At 41.8% G+C, this 15625-nt stretch overlaps 1 protein-coding gene across 1 annotated transcript in view; it reads right to left on the reverse strand.

The window, feature by feature from the left end:
- Nucleotides 1-15326, reverse strand: part of LOC119442822 (integrin alpha-9-like) — a 31028-nt gene extending 15702 nt beyond the window's left edge. Inside the window, exons 1-13 of the mRNA XM_037707855.2 lie at nucleotides 15255-15326; nucleotides 12297-12443; nucleotides 10417-10523; nucleotides 8949-9040; nucleotides 8700-8790; nucleotides 8336-8381; nucleotides 8054-8211; nucleotides 7353-7513; nucleotides 4928-5071; nucleotides 2651-2730; nucleotides 870-1077; nucleotides 403-557; nucleotides 169-238 (exon numbers count right to left, since the gene is read on the reverse strand). Of these exons, the coding sequence (XP_037563783.1) occupies nucleotides 169-238; nucleotides 403-557; nucleotides 870-1077; nucleotides 2651-2730; nucleotides 4928-5071; nucleotides 7353-7513; nucleotides 8054-8211; nucleotides 8336-8381; nucleotides 8700-8790; nucleotides 8949-9040; nucleotides 10417-10523; nucleotides 12297-12334 (1350 nt within the window). The 5' untranslated portion in view covers nucleotides 12335-12443; nucleotides 15255-15326. The remainder of the gene's footprint in view (nucleotides 1-168; nucleotides 239-402; nucleotides 558-869; nucleotides 1078-2650; nucleotides 2731-4927; nucleotides 5072-7352; nucleotides 7514-8053; nucleotides 8212-8335; nucleotides 8382-8699; nucleotides 8791-8948; nucleotides 9041-10416; nucleotides 10524-12296; nucleotides 12444-15254) is intronic.
- Between the last annotated feature and the right edge of the window lie 299 nt (nucleotides 15327-15625).

Raw genomic sequence — 15625 nt, forward strand, 5'->3', positions numbered from 1 at the left:
CAGTAAGAGGCTGGTAATTATAAGATTAAACCCCTTACAAGGTAGAGAGAAAGAGAAAGTTTAATGGTACCTAGAGAAGTTAGCAGCGGTAAGGTCAAGTTTTACTTTGTCACAATGGACTTCTATAATTTTTGCTTGTTATGGCAATGTTGATATTCCTTCACTCACCGTAAAGGTGTGAACCACAGGAACGATATCCGTAGACTTGTTGTAGATTAGCTGGCTTACAGAAGCAGACCTGTACACCAACACAATGTATTAATAATTTTGTGAAGCAAAAAATGGCAACAGATTAGATAAAGTATAGTTGTACAGACTCATTTAAACACTTTCAGTACATGCACTTAGGAATGAAAGTACACGTTATGGTAAATTTCAGGAAGCAAAGAAGTGTGAACTAACCCTTGAAGCGCAATGTCACCACGGTGGATAAGTGGCAAGGCAATAAGAACATGATCGTTGCTCCGGTCAACATCCAAACTAAGCGTTCTTGCAGAGACTTTAATTTCAAGTTTCTTTTTGAGCTTCATAAGGCCCAGCTTCACAGCAAATTGCGTCTGAAAACAAGACAGAATAGAACCATAAATATCAACAATCTTTGCCATTACGTCTGCTTTCAAAGTATAAAAAGCATACCTCTAATGCCATATCTGACATCATGCAGATAGGGTATCACGAAGGCAAATAAGCAAATTGCATTTTTCTGGCACTAAGGTCCTCTTTTGCCACTGTGTTGTATCTAACTAAATAGGACCATGTAACTATATTCATGTTATCTAGTAATGCTTTCATATCAGGTGAAATAAACTGTAGAGACAGAAAACACATCGACACAACATATGGCCCTATAAACCATAATGTATGCTTACCTCCGCATTACTGTTCAAAGGATTTCCGACGTCACACACTAGGGTCGAGCTGTTCTTTTTCACACAACTGCCGCTGTTTACAATGTCCACATTTTCAGGTAGGTTAATCTCAACTTCAGCAAGGTAGGCAGGCTCAGCCTCGCGATTTTTCACGATGATGTTCAGCGACACTGAGTTGTCTCTGCCTACGACCAGCGGTGAGTTGTTCCTGTCAGAAGAGCAAATGTTCTAGATAATCCACATACAGCCACAAAACTCAGGCATGCATCACACTTGGTTGGACATACACAATTTTAGAAAAAAAGATGCAAGACGTTTCCCAGTAGTATCTGCTATGGGCTTTCGGCCTTCGACATGTTTGTAATCCTATCTGCGGATTGTGCCACAAAACTAGCTTTCTTACACAATCTCCATGGTTCTGGTATCTGGATGAAGTTGTCTAACTTGTACCAATCTCAAATCACTAACAGTAGAGATTAAAAAAAAGCTATAGTACGGAAATATTTCTTTTAACTAGTTATCATCATTACCACAAGGCCAGGTTAAATGTTTGACATTTTAAGCAGTATCATGATAGTTAAGTGATCGAAATGAAACACCGACAGGCAACTTCAAAGTGATGGTACTCAACAGTGATATAATGGATTTTAATGTATCAGTCTGCTTTGTAAACAATGCAACTACAGTGACCTAGAAGGGCACACTAACCATAACACACATTAGTTTAGAGCCAGTTGGGCGAAAAATTATGAAGGGTGCCAAAAGCAGAACCTCAGAATGAAAGATGTCTCCCCCAACTGTATTTGAGCTGCGCACTGGGTAACCAGGGCAACCAGGCTTTGTATTGACAAGTCATAGCAAAGAACCATAAAAACAGGTTGTTGCCCCCCCATGAAGAAATTGGTTTTCCGGTTTCTTGTATTCAGTGAGCTCTTAGAGCCAAGCAGTAGATATTGTTTCATGTCCTTTATTAATTCACTCTGCAAGCTATAAGATGTAAATTGATAAATGCAATGTTTTGGAATAATTTGGAACAAGGCACAAACCATTTGCCACATGACAAGTGCAGTTGTCTAGATCATTAGAAACACTTTTTCTTTTCTCTGCTTCCACTATTTTAGTTCATTACGTTGAATTTCTTGAAATGTATGTATGTTAAATGCCTTTAAGCCAAATAACTGCCTGTTCTGCAATGAAAGCAGCAGCGCTAGGCTAGCTTTCTGTTTGCGATGGTTTTATGGTGCGAGAAATGCCATGGCAGAGTCCTAAAGGCACACTAAAGAGAAACGCAATCAGTTTACACTGATAAACTATTCGTTCAAACCTATACTTTTGTCAATTTCACAGTAAGAGGCTGATCATTAGAAAAAAAAAGCAATGAAAATCAAAATTCAATTTTTTTTGTATTTCTTGCTAACACCCCACTGCCGGTAAGTCAGTGTGACGTCCCAATTTTCAAAGTGCTTTTTCGCAGTTGTGGCACAGCAAAAGTTGCCAAAACTTGCCGAGTTCAGTTTATAGCTCCTTTAAAGCACAATGTAGTTCAAGTTTACTGATAAAATATTAACCATACATGAACAGTCACCGCCAAAATCCACGTCATGGCAAGCTTGTGTGGGAACTTCAAGGTGGAGTCACCACCTGATCATTTCTGGCTTACCAAGCCTTTTCTTGTGGTAAGAGGGGCTTTATTGGTATTGGAAAAGGCTAATTAACGACTATTTTTTACTACTCATTTTTCTCTTCATAATTCGCCCTTTAAGGCTAATTATAAGACTTACTCGTGCCCTTCAATGCTAGCCTTCAGTTCCAAGTCCGCATTGCACACGTTGTCCGGGCCACATGCCACTTGGAAAGCAGTCTGCAACATGCAAAAGGGCACAGCATTATGCGCCATGTCTTAATTAAACATGACACAACAGTCAAGCACAGCTTAGAACTCTTTAACAAAACTAATTTAATCATGAAATGAAATCCAGAACATATTTGCTACATTCAGTGTTCCTGCATTTCAATTTGTCGATTAATTTGGTCTCGCAGTGCCATCTGCTGGCCTCCTCGTTAGCTCAGATGGTAGAGCGACTACCCCGAAAAGGCACTCATCCCAGATTCTATCCCCAGGACAGGACAATTTACTCTCCAACTGTAAAGCCTTCCATTTGAGAAGCCCGTGTGTGTTTAATTTGTATTAGCTTCACGATACTTACAGGTGCATTATAATTTTTCCCTTTTATGAACCTCCTGCCAACTTGCGTATTTTTGCAGAACTGATTTGCTATAATCAAGAAAGCCCGCAAAACATGAAAAAGTGCCGCATGACTGGTCGTAATGCACTTTTAAGTGTTTCGCGGGCATTCTTTCAGACTTGGAAAAAACATTATGTAACACATACTGCAACGGAAAGCTGGATCGGGAATTTTTAAGGATGGTCTACAATTTTCTCATTCACACTTTTGCTCCGATTATAATATTTGAGAACTTGGTTAAACAATAATAACTAAATATGCAATTAGGCAAAATACAAACAATTGTCCAACTTGCTCCAATTGACGGCAAACAACATTGTCCAGCTATGTGACACTTGCACATCTTTAAATTTTGCCACAACTTAGAGGTATATACAGGTATATACAGAGGTCATGTTAGCTTACGTCCCAACTTCAGTAGGCCTGCGTGCCTCACCTGGAGAATGATTCTTTAGGTGTTGAGTCGTGCTCCCTGAAGGGTTGCAGAAAATTGCGCCTCTTCACAATCACTCTCTCTCTGCCGCAACATGGGTCGTCTTTGATATTTGCCTGCCTTTGTTTAACTGCGGCAGTCCACTTTACTCTGTTATAGGAGGGGGCGCCCTTTCCAAATGTCTCCGATATATACTGATGGATGCCAGCCAGAGTTAGCCGTACCAGGGACTAATATTATATCACCACATGTACTTTCAAGTTCTTCACTTTGGTTTGGTTGCATACATTGCCACCTACCGGCACCTGCCACACATGCATGTGCCCCACATGCATGAGCTCTTGGCGTGAAACATTTGAGAGATGTGTGTACCTTAGTAAAAGTTGTGCATTCTGTGCACAAACGATTTCTGTGTTGGTCAGAGGACTAACAGAACAACCCTCGTACTTTAGCCTAAGCTGGCTTTATGTCATAGCTAATACCTGACAATAGTGTAGTAGAAAAATAAAAAATAAAAGTGTCCTCCAATGTAAGAGAACTAAGGAACAGAGGCAAAGCATGAAGCTTTCACATCAGAAAGAGTATTTCATCTTGTACTGGCATTGCCTATCGCCTGCTTGCCTCACACAATCACTCATCTTCCTTGACAACATAGGTTCAATCATTGACACTAACCAGCAACCCACTGCATGCTGCCTTCTTTTACAGGAAATGTGGCAAGTGCATACATAGCAGGAAAGAATCTTTATGCGCACAAGACGAGGACAGAGAAGAGGCTAAGACACACGAGCGCAGACTTGCAACAGTGTTTTACTTGAAGCAAGCAACCACATACATAGCAAGAACTATGACACATGACGTATGCGCCGCAAGCAGAAAATGCCTATCTTCACGCAAGAAAGATAGCTACTTCCTAGAAAGGGCGATAGACGGTTTTGACACACAGGTGTCACCAAACCTGTCAATCAATTCTGCTTCGATGATCTCGCGGGTTACCTGATTGCGACTTTTGCCGACGATTAAGCAGGCACTAGTATATACCGGACTGCACTTAGCCTTACTTGCAGCATCTTCCTGATTACGCGTGCAATTTCTACAGTGCGCATCCAGAAACCCCCCTCTCATCTCTACCACATCGTAGCACCACCACTACAAAGCAATACAATTGGCTCAAAGCAATACAACCTTTATAACACAGAACAAATGACATTACGTGATAACCACTGCATAGTGCATCAAACGACTAAGGCCATTTAATGGCTATGGCCAAGATCACCACTGCATCAAGTGGCTATGGCCCCATTCAGCTTTGTTGACCAATGGCATATAATGTGAAGCGATACGAACATCTCGCTATAGACAGAGCTCAGTTGACTTACTCTATTAGTGACCACTTGAACCGTACTTGGGTCCAAGACAGGACAAACATCACAAAAGCTCTCCCGCTTGTCCCTCTTCAGATCGTTCGTCAAGTTGAATGACAAACGAAACTCGAACGGAGTCACTAAATCAGTGACATTTCCCTGCCCAGAGAGAGGGGAAACAGAAAATGCCAAGTGCTATTACTAAAATGTTAGGCACACTTCTGACAATGAGAAGACTCATGGCAAATAAACAAAACATGTGAGAGCATTATTGCATTGGCTGTGATATTCAGTTACCATGTGATATGACAGAGAGTGAAAAATTTGATCTCTCTTCCTCTTTATTCAGTCTTTGCACTTGCCTTCCACAGCAGCATTATGTACTGGCATGAAAGCTGTAATGCACCGTAACCTTAGCAATTTAACTATATTGCTGGGTGCCACTATCAGCAGCACTCTTAAATGCATGCATAAGGTGATCAGACGTCCCAATTTAGGCGGGACACCTCCCACATTTACCGCCGTGGTCCTGCTGTCCCACAGTTCATGCATGAATCGGTGTTTTGCCCTGCTTTGGCCTACCTGGACACTGAATTGTCCTGAAATGCCTGCCCTGTGATGCCTAATGGGCGGTTTGCGCTCTTTGCCGTAGTGGCATCATGTGGCGTTGGAAGCATGTAGAATATTGCCAAAATGCAAATGCAAATTTACTTAATAGCTTGGAAAAGAGTTTCCCTTCACATAAACAAATGTTGGAATAATTAATGAATCCCGTTTCTATCCTCGACACCTCCCAACCTCCACCCCGCCATCTCGCTTTGGCATCCGAGAGGAATCTGGTCACATTGTGTACGCTAGAGCACTGCACGGTCCTGATTTTTCGGCCCGGGCCCGCTTTATGAAGCCCGAGCCCAGACCGGGCCCGCGATACCAAGCCCGGCCCAGGCCCCGGCGTAGATGAATAAGCTCAGCCCGGGCCCGACCCTGGCATACATGAATAAGCCCAGCCCAGGCCCGGCCCGTGGTTCCAAGCTCGAGCCCGCCCCTGGCCCGTGTTACTAAGCCCGGGCCCGGGCCGGGCGTTCATCACCAAGCTTAGCCATGGCCCGCGTGTGCATGACCAGGCCCGGCCTGTGAGTAAAAAAAACTAAAAAAATTTTTACTTACAGATTGCACCGTATATGTCAGCCTCCCCTTCTCGAGGTCTAATCAGCTGCTGTGTATAAAGAATACAAGACCGAAATTTTTGTTCCTCCCATGGGAACATCAGTGATTCGGCCCATAGCCTGTGCTGTTATTTTTCCGCTGGTGCGCATGCATTTACCTTGATCGTACGATCTGGTTCTGCGAGCTCATTTAGCACGCGTCGAGAGTGTTCATATTGCAATCGCAAAAGCGGTAACAGGGAAATGGGTTGAAGAGCTGTTTTTAACAGTGGAGCTGTTTAAGCCGGCCGTTAGTCCATGATTCATAAAAATGTGGGCCGATCCTGGCAGTAGTGCAAAAAGGGTCCAAGCGCAATGGCACATTCCCCTGTGAACTAACGAAGCTGAGCCTGGCTAAGTCTAGCTAAGCATGGTTGGGACTACTTAAGCTTAGTCAGTCATCGACAGCCAATCAATGAATTCCGAAAAATGCTGGAGATGACTTGGTAGTGCTTAGCCTAGCCCACAAGCCAGGACTAGCTAGGTGCCCATCAGCTCCGCTGTCTCTAGCATTGCATCTCCAGTGCAAGCTATGGTAATTTTTTTGTATAATTTATTTTTCCTGACGCGGAAACAATGTTAGTTTTTGTAGAAAAAAAATTTGAACTTCATCTGTTATCCTATTTTCTGTGCTAAGGCACTTTGCAAGTGTCGCTTCAGCTTGGAACAGAATGCCTTGAATCTTGCAATGCATAACGTTCGCGTGTGCTTGAAGGCCCGACTTAGGCCCTTTAATGAGCAGGCCCGAGTCCGGCTGGGCCTGTGGCTTCAAGCCCGAGCGCGCCAAAAGACGCTTCGGACGGCTCGGCCCGGCCTGGGCTTTCAGGTCGGCTCGGGCCCATGCAGTGCTCTAGTGTACGCACCCGATCCTGATTATCTGTAAAAGTGCCTTCACCTCAGAAAAAAGTTGTTAATGGCATCTGCAACCTAACCTGGACTAACCTAGTCCAGGTTAGTTCAGCCACCTTCCTATTGCTTTGTCCCCCCATGACTGCCTCTCTATTTTTTCATTTTTTGAGTTTGCTGGAATTCTCCTAGCATAATCTTTTAATATAGCACCTGATAATTTTGTCAGCTTGAGCAAAATAACCTCAAATAACACTACTGGTGTGTATGATATATGCAATGGGTGTGCATGACAACAGCAATACTGGTTAGCCCACAGACAGCCTACAGACATTGTAGATACTAAAAAGCAGAAATTGCTTCGGTAGCATGGCAACACAAACACTTACGTCTATCAGGGCTGTCTCTGAGAAGCAGTTTTCGACACCTATTTGAAGAGTCTTTTCAACGGAGATACTTGCGGCAATTATTCCATTAGGCTGCTCAAAGCCGCCCCTGGGTGACTGCGTCTCTGCCCTAGTGCTGTCAATTTCCAACTCGTAGGAAAACCCTGCGCAGAACAGAGTTCAATTTATGAACAAAAGACATTTGCTGCAAAGAAGATCAAACCATAGCTATTTTCTTGGAAATGTTGATTTTAGAGATACTGCAGTATCTGCATATCAATGTAATAGTATAAAGCCATATGTGTGCTATACAAATTAACAATGTTCTACTCATTTTGATTACATGTCACTCAGGGACACAAAAGCATTAGGTTTATTCAATGTACTAGAAATAAACTTTGTTCTAGGTCTTCGGTCTGGTGCAGACAGCTTATCCATGATTATAAGAACAGCTCTAGCCTTTTTTCAAGCACTGGACTGAACACATGGCTTTAGAGATGCTGAAATGTGGTGCGCCTGAACGTATGTACTCCTTCCTGTTCACAATCCTCACTCTGTTTGTTCTTCTTCCCCAATGCGTATTAGCAGGCCAGGGCAAACTATACCTCGGGCCCACAGCCTTCCTGTAAGTTCTCTCTCTCTCTCTCTCTCTCTCTCTCTCCTTAGAAGTGCCTACTTTGACAGTACATGCATTCAAAACCAACCTAGTTCCTCAGGGATGAATTTTCCAGTGTAGGAGATGCACGCTAACACTGTAAGGCAGTAATAGTAAACGTTGTTCCTGCTGCATTTTGGGGTGTTGTTGGACATGCGCTCTATGGGAATTTCAATCCAGGCCTTTGCATATGCAACAGGAGAAGCCCTGAAAAAGACATTTGACATTGCATTTACTTCAGTGACCCACAAAGATCAGTATTACAAGGTGACAGATATGTCATCGTACCCTTGAACATAACAGACTAAAGAAAGAAACAATATCTACATACCTAAAGAGGTAAGCCGAGTCTGACTCATAAGCTCCTATCATGATATCTGTAATAAAAAAAAAGCAATAAGCTAAAGCACGTCTAGGTCTGAAGCAGACCTACATAAAGCTAAGAGATATAGTGGAACAATTACTACTATTAAAAATCATAACAGAAATAACATTCATTACATGATGAACAACAAAAGTTCCTGCAATGCAATGCCATTTTCACCACAGAACATGCCTACAACCACTCATCCCATACAATGCACATCTGGCATGGAATCCAGGACATAATTGTACATGAATAGGAAGACAGTTGTGTGAGCTGGAACAAATGCACCAGTACAAACTACACACTTGCAATGGATATATATGTTTACCTGGGTACTTGTTGTTATCAATATCCAATGCCTTGGAAATGCTGATGCCAAAACCCTGCGGTAAATATCTCTGCAACTTGGCTTCAATGCGCTACCATATGGAAGAAAAGAACAAATTGCTGATAAGTTATATTGTACTGGCTACAGACCCTGTCATGCAATCAGGACGATGCTAAAGCAAGAAATATGTAAACTAATAATAAACAAGATATTGTAAACCAAACAGACAGGAGCTACGCATTGCCTTACCTGACTAAAGGTCGTTTTTAGACCATACTTCCCGCCGTTGTAGATGTACACAGCACCATAGCCATTTTCATAGGGAGCACCGATAGCTACATCTGAAATTATTGCACCACAGTTTAAAAGTTAGAGACTGTTGTTAATATCAATAAATTAAAGCAGGGCAAGAAACAAGCATGCACTTCACATTTTCCAAAGCAATTGCAGTTCCTCTGTGAGGACAATCCATTGAGGCCCTCTTAGTTTAGCACCCATTGCCAAAGTGGATCAATATCAAAAGATTTATTAACAAGAACATTCGGACCAAGTTGATACTCCCAATTACTGTTCCAGTCACAGAAGATGCCATCCTTCTTAATCCACTCTGCCGAATTCTCGGTACTGACTAGGCACGGTTTTCTTCCACAAACACCACTTGTATGCAAGTAAAACTACAGCAATGTGGCAGGACCCCTATGACACAGTCCCTGCTGATATTTTTTACCAGTTACAGTATCACTAAACTCTTGCCCCTATGATACTAAAAGTAAGATTGCATTACTATATGATTGCTGGTTTTATACACCTGGTTCTGTGAAAAATGTAGAGAAAACTTTACCATAGGAGCTCATAAATAGCACATCAAAACAAAAATATTGTATTGCCTGGTGCACATTGAATCAATTTAATTATGTTTGGTACATTTAAAAAAAGGAAGCCAAAAATTATTTGCTGACTGCTGGGAGCAGATCACCTACTCATGCATTAATTATTATTTTTTTTTTTGGGGGGGGGGGGCAGAAATCACTGAAAATTGAAAAATAAGAAGCATCACGCTGACAGCTATGACTCTGCAATATGAAAACAGAAAAAAATTTACAGGTTAAATCAGCATCAACTAGGTCATCCAAGGAAAGCAAGGTTTATATATATTATCCACTGCTCGCATAAGCAACAATTTCACAATGCTTTCAACAAATATGTCATATTTGCCCACTTCAATGCTAATGAATAAATTGTGCAGCATTGCATTTTCTGCTTTTCGTGCAGAGTTACTGAAGCTGCAAACTTGATGCTTCTGTATTGTTCCAATTTACTGATTTTTTGCTGTGTTCTTTGAAATATCTGAGGCCCTAAATCAAAATTCTCCTTTTAAAAGCCACTGGATCTTTCTTAAATGCAGCAATTTCATTCCAATCAGTTCAGCACTTGCCTTACAAAAGCACCTCTGCATTTTGCATTTATTCTCACAAGCTTTCACATAGGGTAATCTTCCAGGAGTACTAGGTGGTCACATAGGACTGTCTAAATGTGCCAAGGAGCTAGGGGATCAAAATTGATGTTTGCAGTAAATAAGTTAAGGGAATGAAAGAGTCACTGCATGCAGTCTTGGACATTAACATGGTTGTAGCACTCAATATTCATCAGCGTTCCGCCGGCGCTTATGACAAGAGTAACCTTAAATCTATCAAAATAGTGATGATGAGCCTATTACCTGGGTATCCATCCAAGTTGAGGTCACCAATGTTGACAATAGTAGTACCAAATCGAGCTCCAGGCACAGATGAACCCATGAGATGGCCTAGATTGTAGGGACAGACTCTGAAGTTGCATTAATGTGATGCAATTAGAATAATTCATTTTTATCTAAGGTTCTGTATAAGTTTGGTTCTCATCTGAAAAAATAGTATTTGATTTCTAAACATGTTACTATCTTCTGTGCTGTGTGAAGCATACAACCACCAATGCATACCAAAAATCGTAGGCACTGCACAGTGCTAAACAATTAACAGGCGGTAGCAAAACATAATGTCAATACTACCCTGGCCTTGCAAGAAAAAAAGGTTACTAATTAATGAAAAGAGATGCGACACAAGAATGGAAATTCGATGTTCAGTGTTAGCTGTGAAAGTGTAAAAGATTTCTTCTGTTGCATTCTGTATGTCTCCATCCAGTGATCACGGTAGCAATACGAGATTATTAAAAAATGAGTAACATCCATCTTGACTCATTTGTTTCAGGTAGTAATTGTCCCATGTATAGTGTGACAAAATTGCTTCAGCTAATGCTTCAGCTAAAGCGACCCTGCTCATTTGTTCCAGTGAAGTGACATAGCCCTTCTTAAACAAATATGCTCCTCTCATATCACTTCCATGCCAGATACCAAACTACGCATGACACACACAACCGCACGCATGCACATGCAAGCACACATGGCCTGTTAACAACAGGTATCACCACAGAAGCAATTTTCTTTTTATTTTAACAGACTCCATGAAATCAAGATAAACATAAAGCAAAGGGAAGGAAAAAACAGTAGATTCAGTGGTACAATGAGATTAGGAAATTTTCAGGCACAGGATGAAGAGGGCTTTGCCTTGCTGTGGAGTGTGGTACCATGTTGACAATAAGGATGAGAGTGGTGCTAAAACGTCACAGCCACGTGCGCAGCTGTGTTAGGTTTTACCTCATTTTCGTCATCTGCAAACATGGGATTCTTCACCAAGTTTGTGTTGAATGCCTTCAGACCCTGAACTTCTTCAGTTCTCAGAACCATTAGACCCTGATCGCACGCATTGAACTTCTGCAGGCATGTAGATGACACCGCATAGTCAAAGGCATTCACACAGGCCAATTGGCCTTGATAAGCACAAAAATGCCTTCAGTTCTCTATACAAACAAGACAAAATGGTCCAAGGCTTTTCCCTTGCCCACCATAAATAAATTCAGTTCTCGATGTGATGTGTACAGCATCAATTTTGCAAATTTTATGCCAGCTTGTTGATCATCAACTGTGGAGGACATGCAGTGGAGATCTATACAAATATTTTTTTCACTCAAGGTGTAAGAAAACTGATTCATTGAAAAAAAAAAAAAAGAACTGTCTGCAGAAGTAAAACATTTTAGATGCTGGCACCTACTGCAACCAAATTAACCGCGGTCAGTAATGTCATGGTCTGCAGTAGAGCACGCAAAAATGAGTGTCTGCTCTAAATAATCGAACTATGCAAAACAAATACTACGATTCTACAAGATCATGTTTGGCAATAACAGTGCCAACACAGAATGCAGAACAAGAAAAATAAATTATGCACACTGGTGCCAGTGTGTATTGTTTCTTTTCCCTTCCTTGTCCTGTGCTTAGTTCCACTGTCTACCAAGATGCATCGGTAACAGCTGGGCTAAATTTCAGCTTGAATTATAATTGGCTGCAACCACCCTGACATCACTAAGGACCTAGGGAGCCACACAATGAAGCTATGCATGAACTATTTGTCACATCCTGGAGGAGCAACTGAGGCTTCATATATAACAACTAGTAGACAGACCACTTTTGAAGCAAAAAAAGGTGAGGAGCAAAAACTTGATACTTACTGCTCCATTGCTAATGTAGATGTATGCCTTTCCCTCATCCCCGGTAGTTTCTTTAACAGAGTAGAAAGGAGCACCAACAATCAAGTCGGAGTAGCTGTCGTTGTTTAAGTCAAGCGCCAGCACCGCAGCACCAAAGTATGAGCCCATCTGAAAAGAAGCAAGACGCAGCTGACATACTTGTACATAGCTTAAACCTTGAGCACTTTTGTGTATAACTTGACAGGTATTTTTAAATACATTCACAAATCAGTGTTCTCTAACCCAAGGCTACATCTTGATGGTAACTTGCATTTGCCCACTAAGTTATTTACAACTCGCTTGTTCTCTTTCTTCCTTTTTATTTTATGAAACACTAACATGCGTGGAAAAAAAAAAGAAGGAAAGAAACACAAGTGCTAGGCTAACATGCCTCCATGGATCAGCTGATTTTCAAACTACTCTGAAGGGCTTCCAGTTCTCTCACGCAATGCGGACTCATTGTGCATAGTGTTAAAAGGGCACTTAAAGAGAAGCACCGAATCAGCTTAGACTGATAAAGTATTCTTTCATAATTATTTCTGTTAATTTCACGCAAAAGTTCATTTGATTATTCGAAGAGACAGCGACAAGCGACGGCAACGAGTGATAGGTTTTGCCATCGCGGAGGGTGATCCGTTGCTGTCGCTTGTCGTGCTGCCGGTTTTAGGCCAGCCATAAAATTTCGCTTGTCACCCGGAAGTCCACACGGCAACTTCCGCTGGGGACAGCATGATTGAGCAACAACATGGCAGCAACCAATCCTCCCGGGTCCACCCTGGTTTGCCCACTTCGATCGGAATTCGCTCTGGCAATTTTCTCTTTGCCGTGACAGAAAAAATAACACGTCTAATCTCAAGCTAAGGCCAAAGTATCGGCGTTGCCTTGTCATTGAGATCACTTAGGCCTGAGACGCCACCGAGAGCTGTGAAAGTGTTTTGAGTTTTCCTCACCAGATAGCGTCAAGCCATGTCACACTGGCTGTGTTGAATGGATTTCCACTGATGATGACAGCATATTAAAGCTACATCCAATGCACCTTTGTTAAAAAATTGGCCTAGTGGTACGTTTGCAATTTTTTTATGGGCGTACAATTGTATTTATTTGGACAACAATGTAAATTTGTCACTACTTTTTTTCGCAATGTCACGTCCATATGGTTGCTCCATGCCGCGACTTGTCGCTGTTGCTTGAATATCGCGTGCAAGTGGTTTCTGCTTGAACAGGACACTGCATGTCGCAAGAATCCATAAAATAAAATAGAAAGAAGCATGCACTCTCTCCAATGCCAGCATTGATATCAACAGTGGGATATTAACTGGTCAAGTTGATATCCTTTTTCAAATATTTTACTCTCTGTTATGAAGGGCTTTGCACAATGAGATAGAAATCATTCATTCACTTGTCAAAACCTCAGAACATCACAATTCATTTCAATGCACCATGCTTCAGGGGCATATAGGCTAGAATGCAACACAACCAGAAAGTATTTTGCTTCTACTTTGTATGGATGGGAAGAGTATAATGATTCTACTAGTAATTTTTCATGAGAATTAGAAAGAGAGCTGCCACAGTGCTGTTATTACAATGTAAATCTAGAAGCTACGGCAACCTACAGAATGAATGTTTTGTGTTTAAGGCTTCCTGAAACAGTTTGGACAAATTTTGTAGGCACGTAGGGTACAACTACAGTAAAACATTCGCACCACAATTTAAATGAAGCATATCATATTAAGAGAGCTAAGGGTGATTACAAGTTACCCTCTGCCTTAACCATGCTTTTCTTCAACTCGCTCGCTGACCGACCAGGGATAAGCTCTGCCTTCACTGGTTTTACGTCATTTATGAGATGTCATGTCATCTACTTCCAGTGTCTTTGAGCCAGCATGCGAAGCCTATCCGACCTCTCCACTAGCTGCTTGGCCGTTGATCCCCCCCAGTGAGAGCTATCCAAGAAGCATGCATTGCGAGCATTCTGTCACAGCGCCCAATTACTGAATGAGCACGGTATTGTGGTAGTAATTCTCCCACATGAAGCGACGGCCACAAACATGCAGATCCTGGCGCTGATCAGATATCCACAGCTTGATGCGCTGCTGCCCCTCCACTTGCCTGTTGCCTTGTAGATGGACACAATGCTGCAGCTTGACATGTCACTAATTGCTAGATTTGCGGCCCACAGTACAACAAGGGCGATTCATGGTGCTTGCGAAGATAAACTTCGAGACCAAAACTGACCGCACAGCTCATGTCAACACAGAGCACGTTGTAACACAGGCAGACGACACTTGCGGTGTGCCAGAAGTGCCCGGGTGTAGCGATAAATTGTTGTAATGTATTCTCTTTCTCTTACTTTCTATTTGCAAAACAACTTGACCAATATGCCAACTATTATCAACAACATTTCTTCACCATGAAGTTAGAAAAATTACCGATGATGGAACATAGGTAGCCAATCGGATAGCTCGCCTGACTGATGTCATGCGCCCCCTCTACGTAGTAGGGCATGGGGCGGCTGAGAATTCAGGGTAGCGGCACTGCTGTAATCGGTAGTGACTGCACACTTTTAAAACCTTATAATAAATTACATGCATTATGCAGAGCACTTAAATGTGTCACTTAATCATCAGAAGCACCTACCCTAATGATTCAGTATGTCTGTAAAAAATAATCAAAATCGTTTCAGGGTTCCTCCAACACTCAGCTCGTCCATAAGGACCCTACATTTAGATACTGGTGTGTGCTTTCCTAAATGAAAATTAAGGTGATCGTAGAAATATAAAAAAGCTCATTTTTGTCTAGCCCAACCTTTCAGTTCAACACTTACGGTTTAATCCAGCATGCAAACTGCTAACATTCTTTCATAAAGAAACATTTCTACTCAGCCTTGTAGCATGAAGCACGTGACAATATTGTCACTACAATGTGACATCCGAAACTGACCTGTTCACCTTCTTTCTTCATCTGCACTCTAAGGCTATTTGAAGTTGGGTTTTCCTGGGCGAAGAAATACACCTGAAGAAGAAAAGAAATTATGCCAAAATGCAATGCATAATTTATACGAAACTTATTATATCATAAGTTGCAAACAATGTGCATATATTCCTTCGAAGCCTGACCACTTCAATGTTGAGGTGCCATAACAGACAGCATATAGAATGGCAGGAATTTTCTTGCCATGCACTGAATTACTATATAAGCATGCACCAATGCATAAAATTAGGTAATCCCTGAGCTTTGATCTTGCATGCAATGCAAGGTCAGAACTCGGAGATTACCTACTGACAAGCTGCATGTTTGCAACCAAAGGCATA

This window comes from Dermacentor silvarum, chromosome 2 (genome assembly GCF_013339745.2).
Source record: "Dermacentor silvarum isolate Dsil-2018 chromosome 2, BIME_Dsil_1.4, whole genome shotgun sequence".
Taxonomy (NCBI): domain Eukaryota; kingdom Metazoa; phylum Arthropoda; class Arachnida; order Ixodida; family Ixodidae; genus Dermacentor; species Dermacentor silvarum.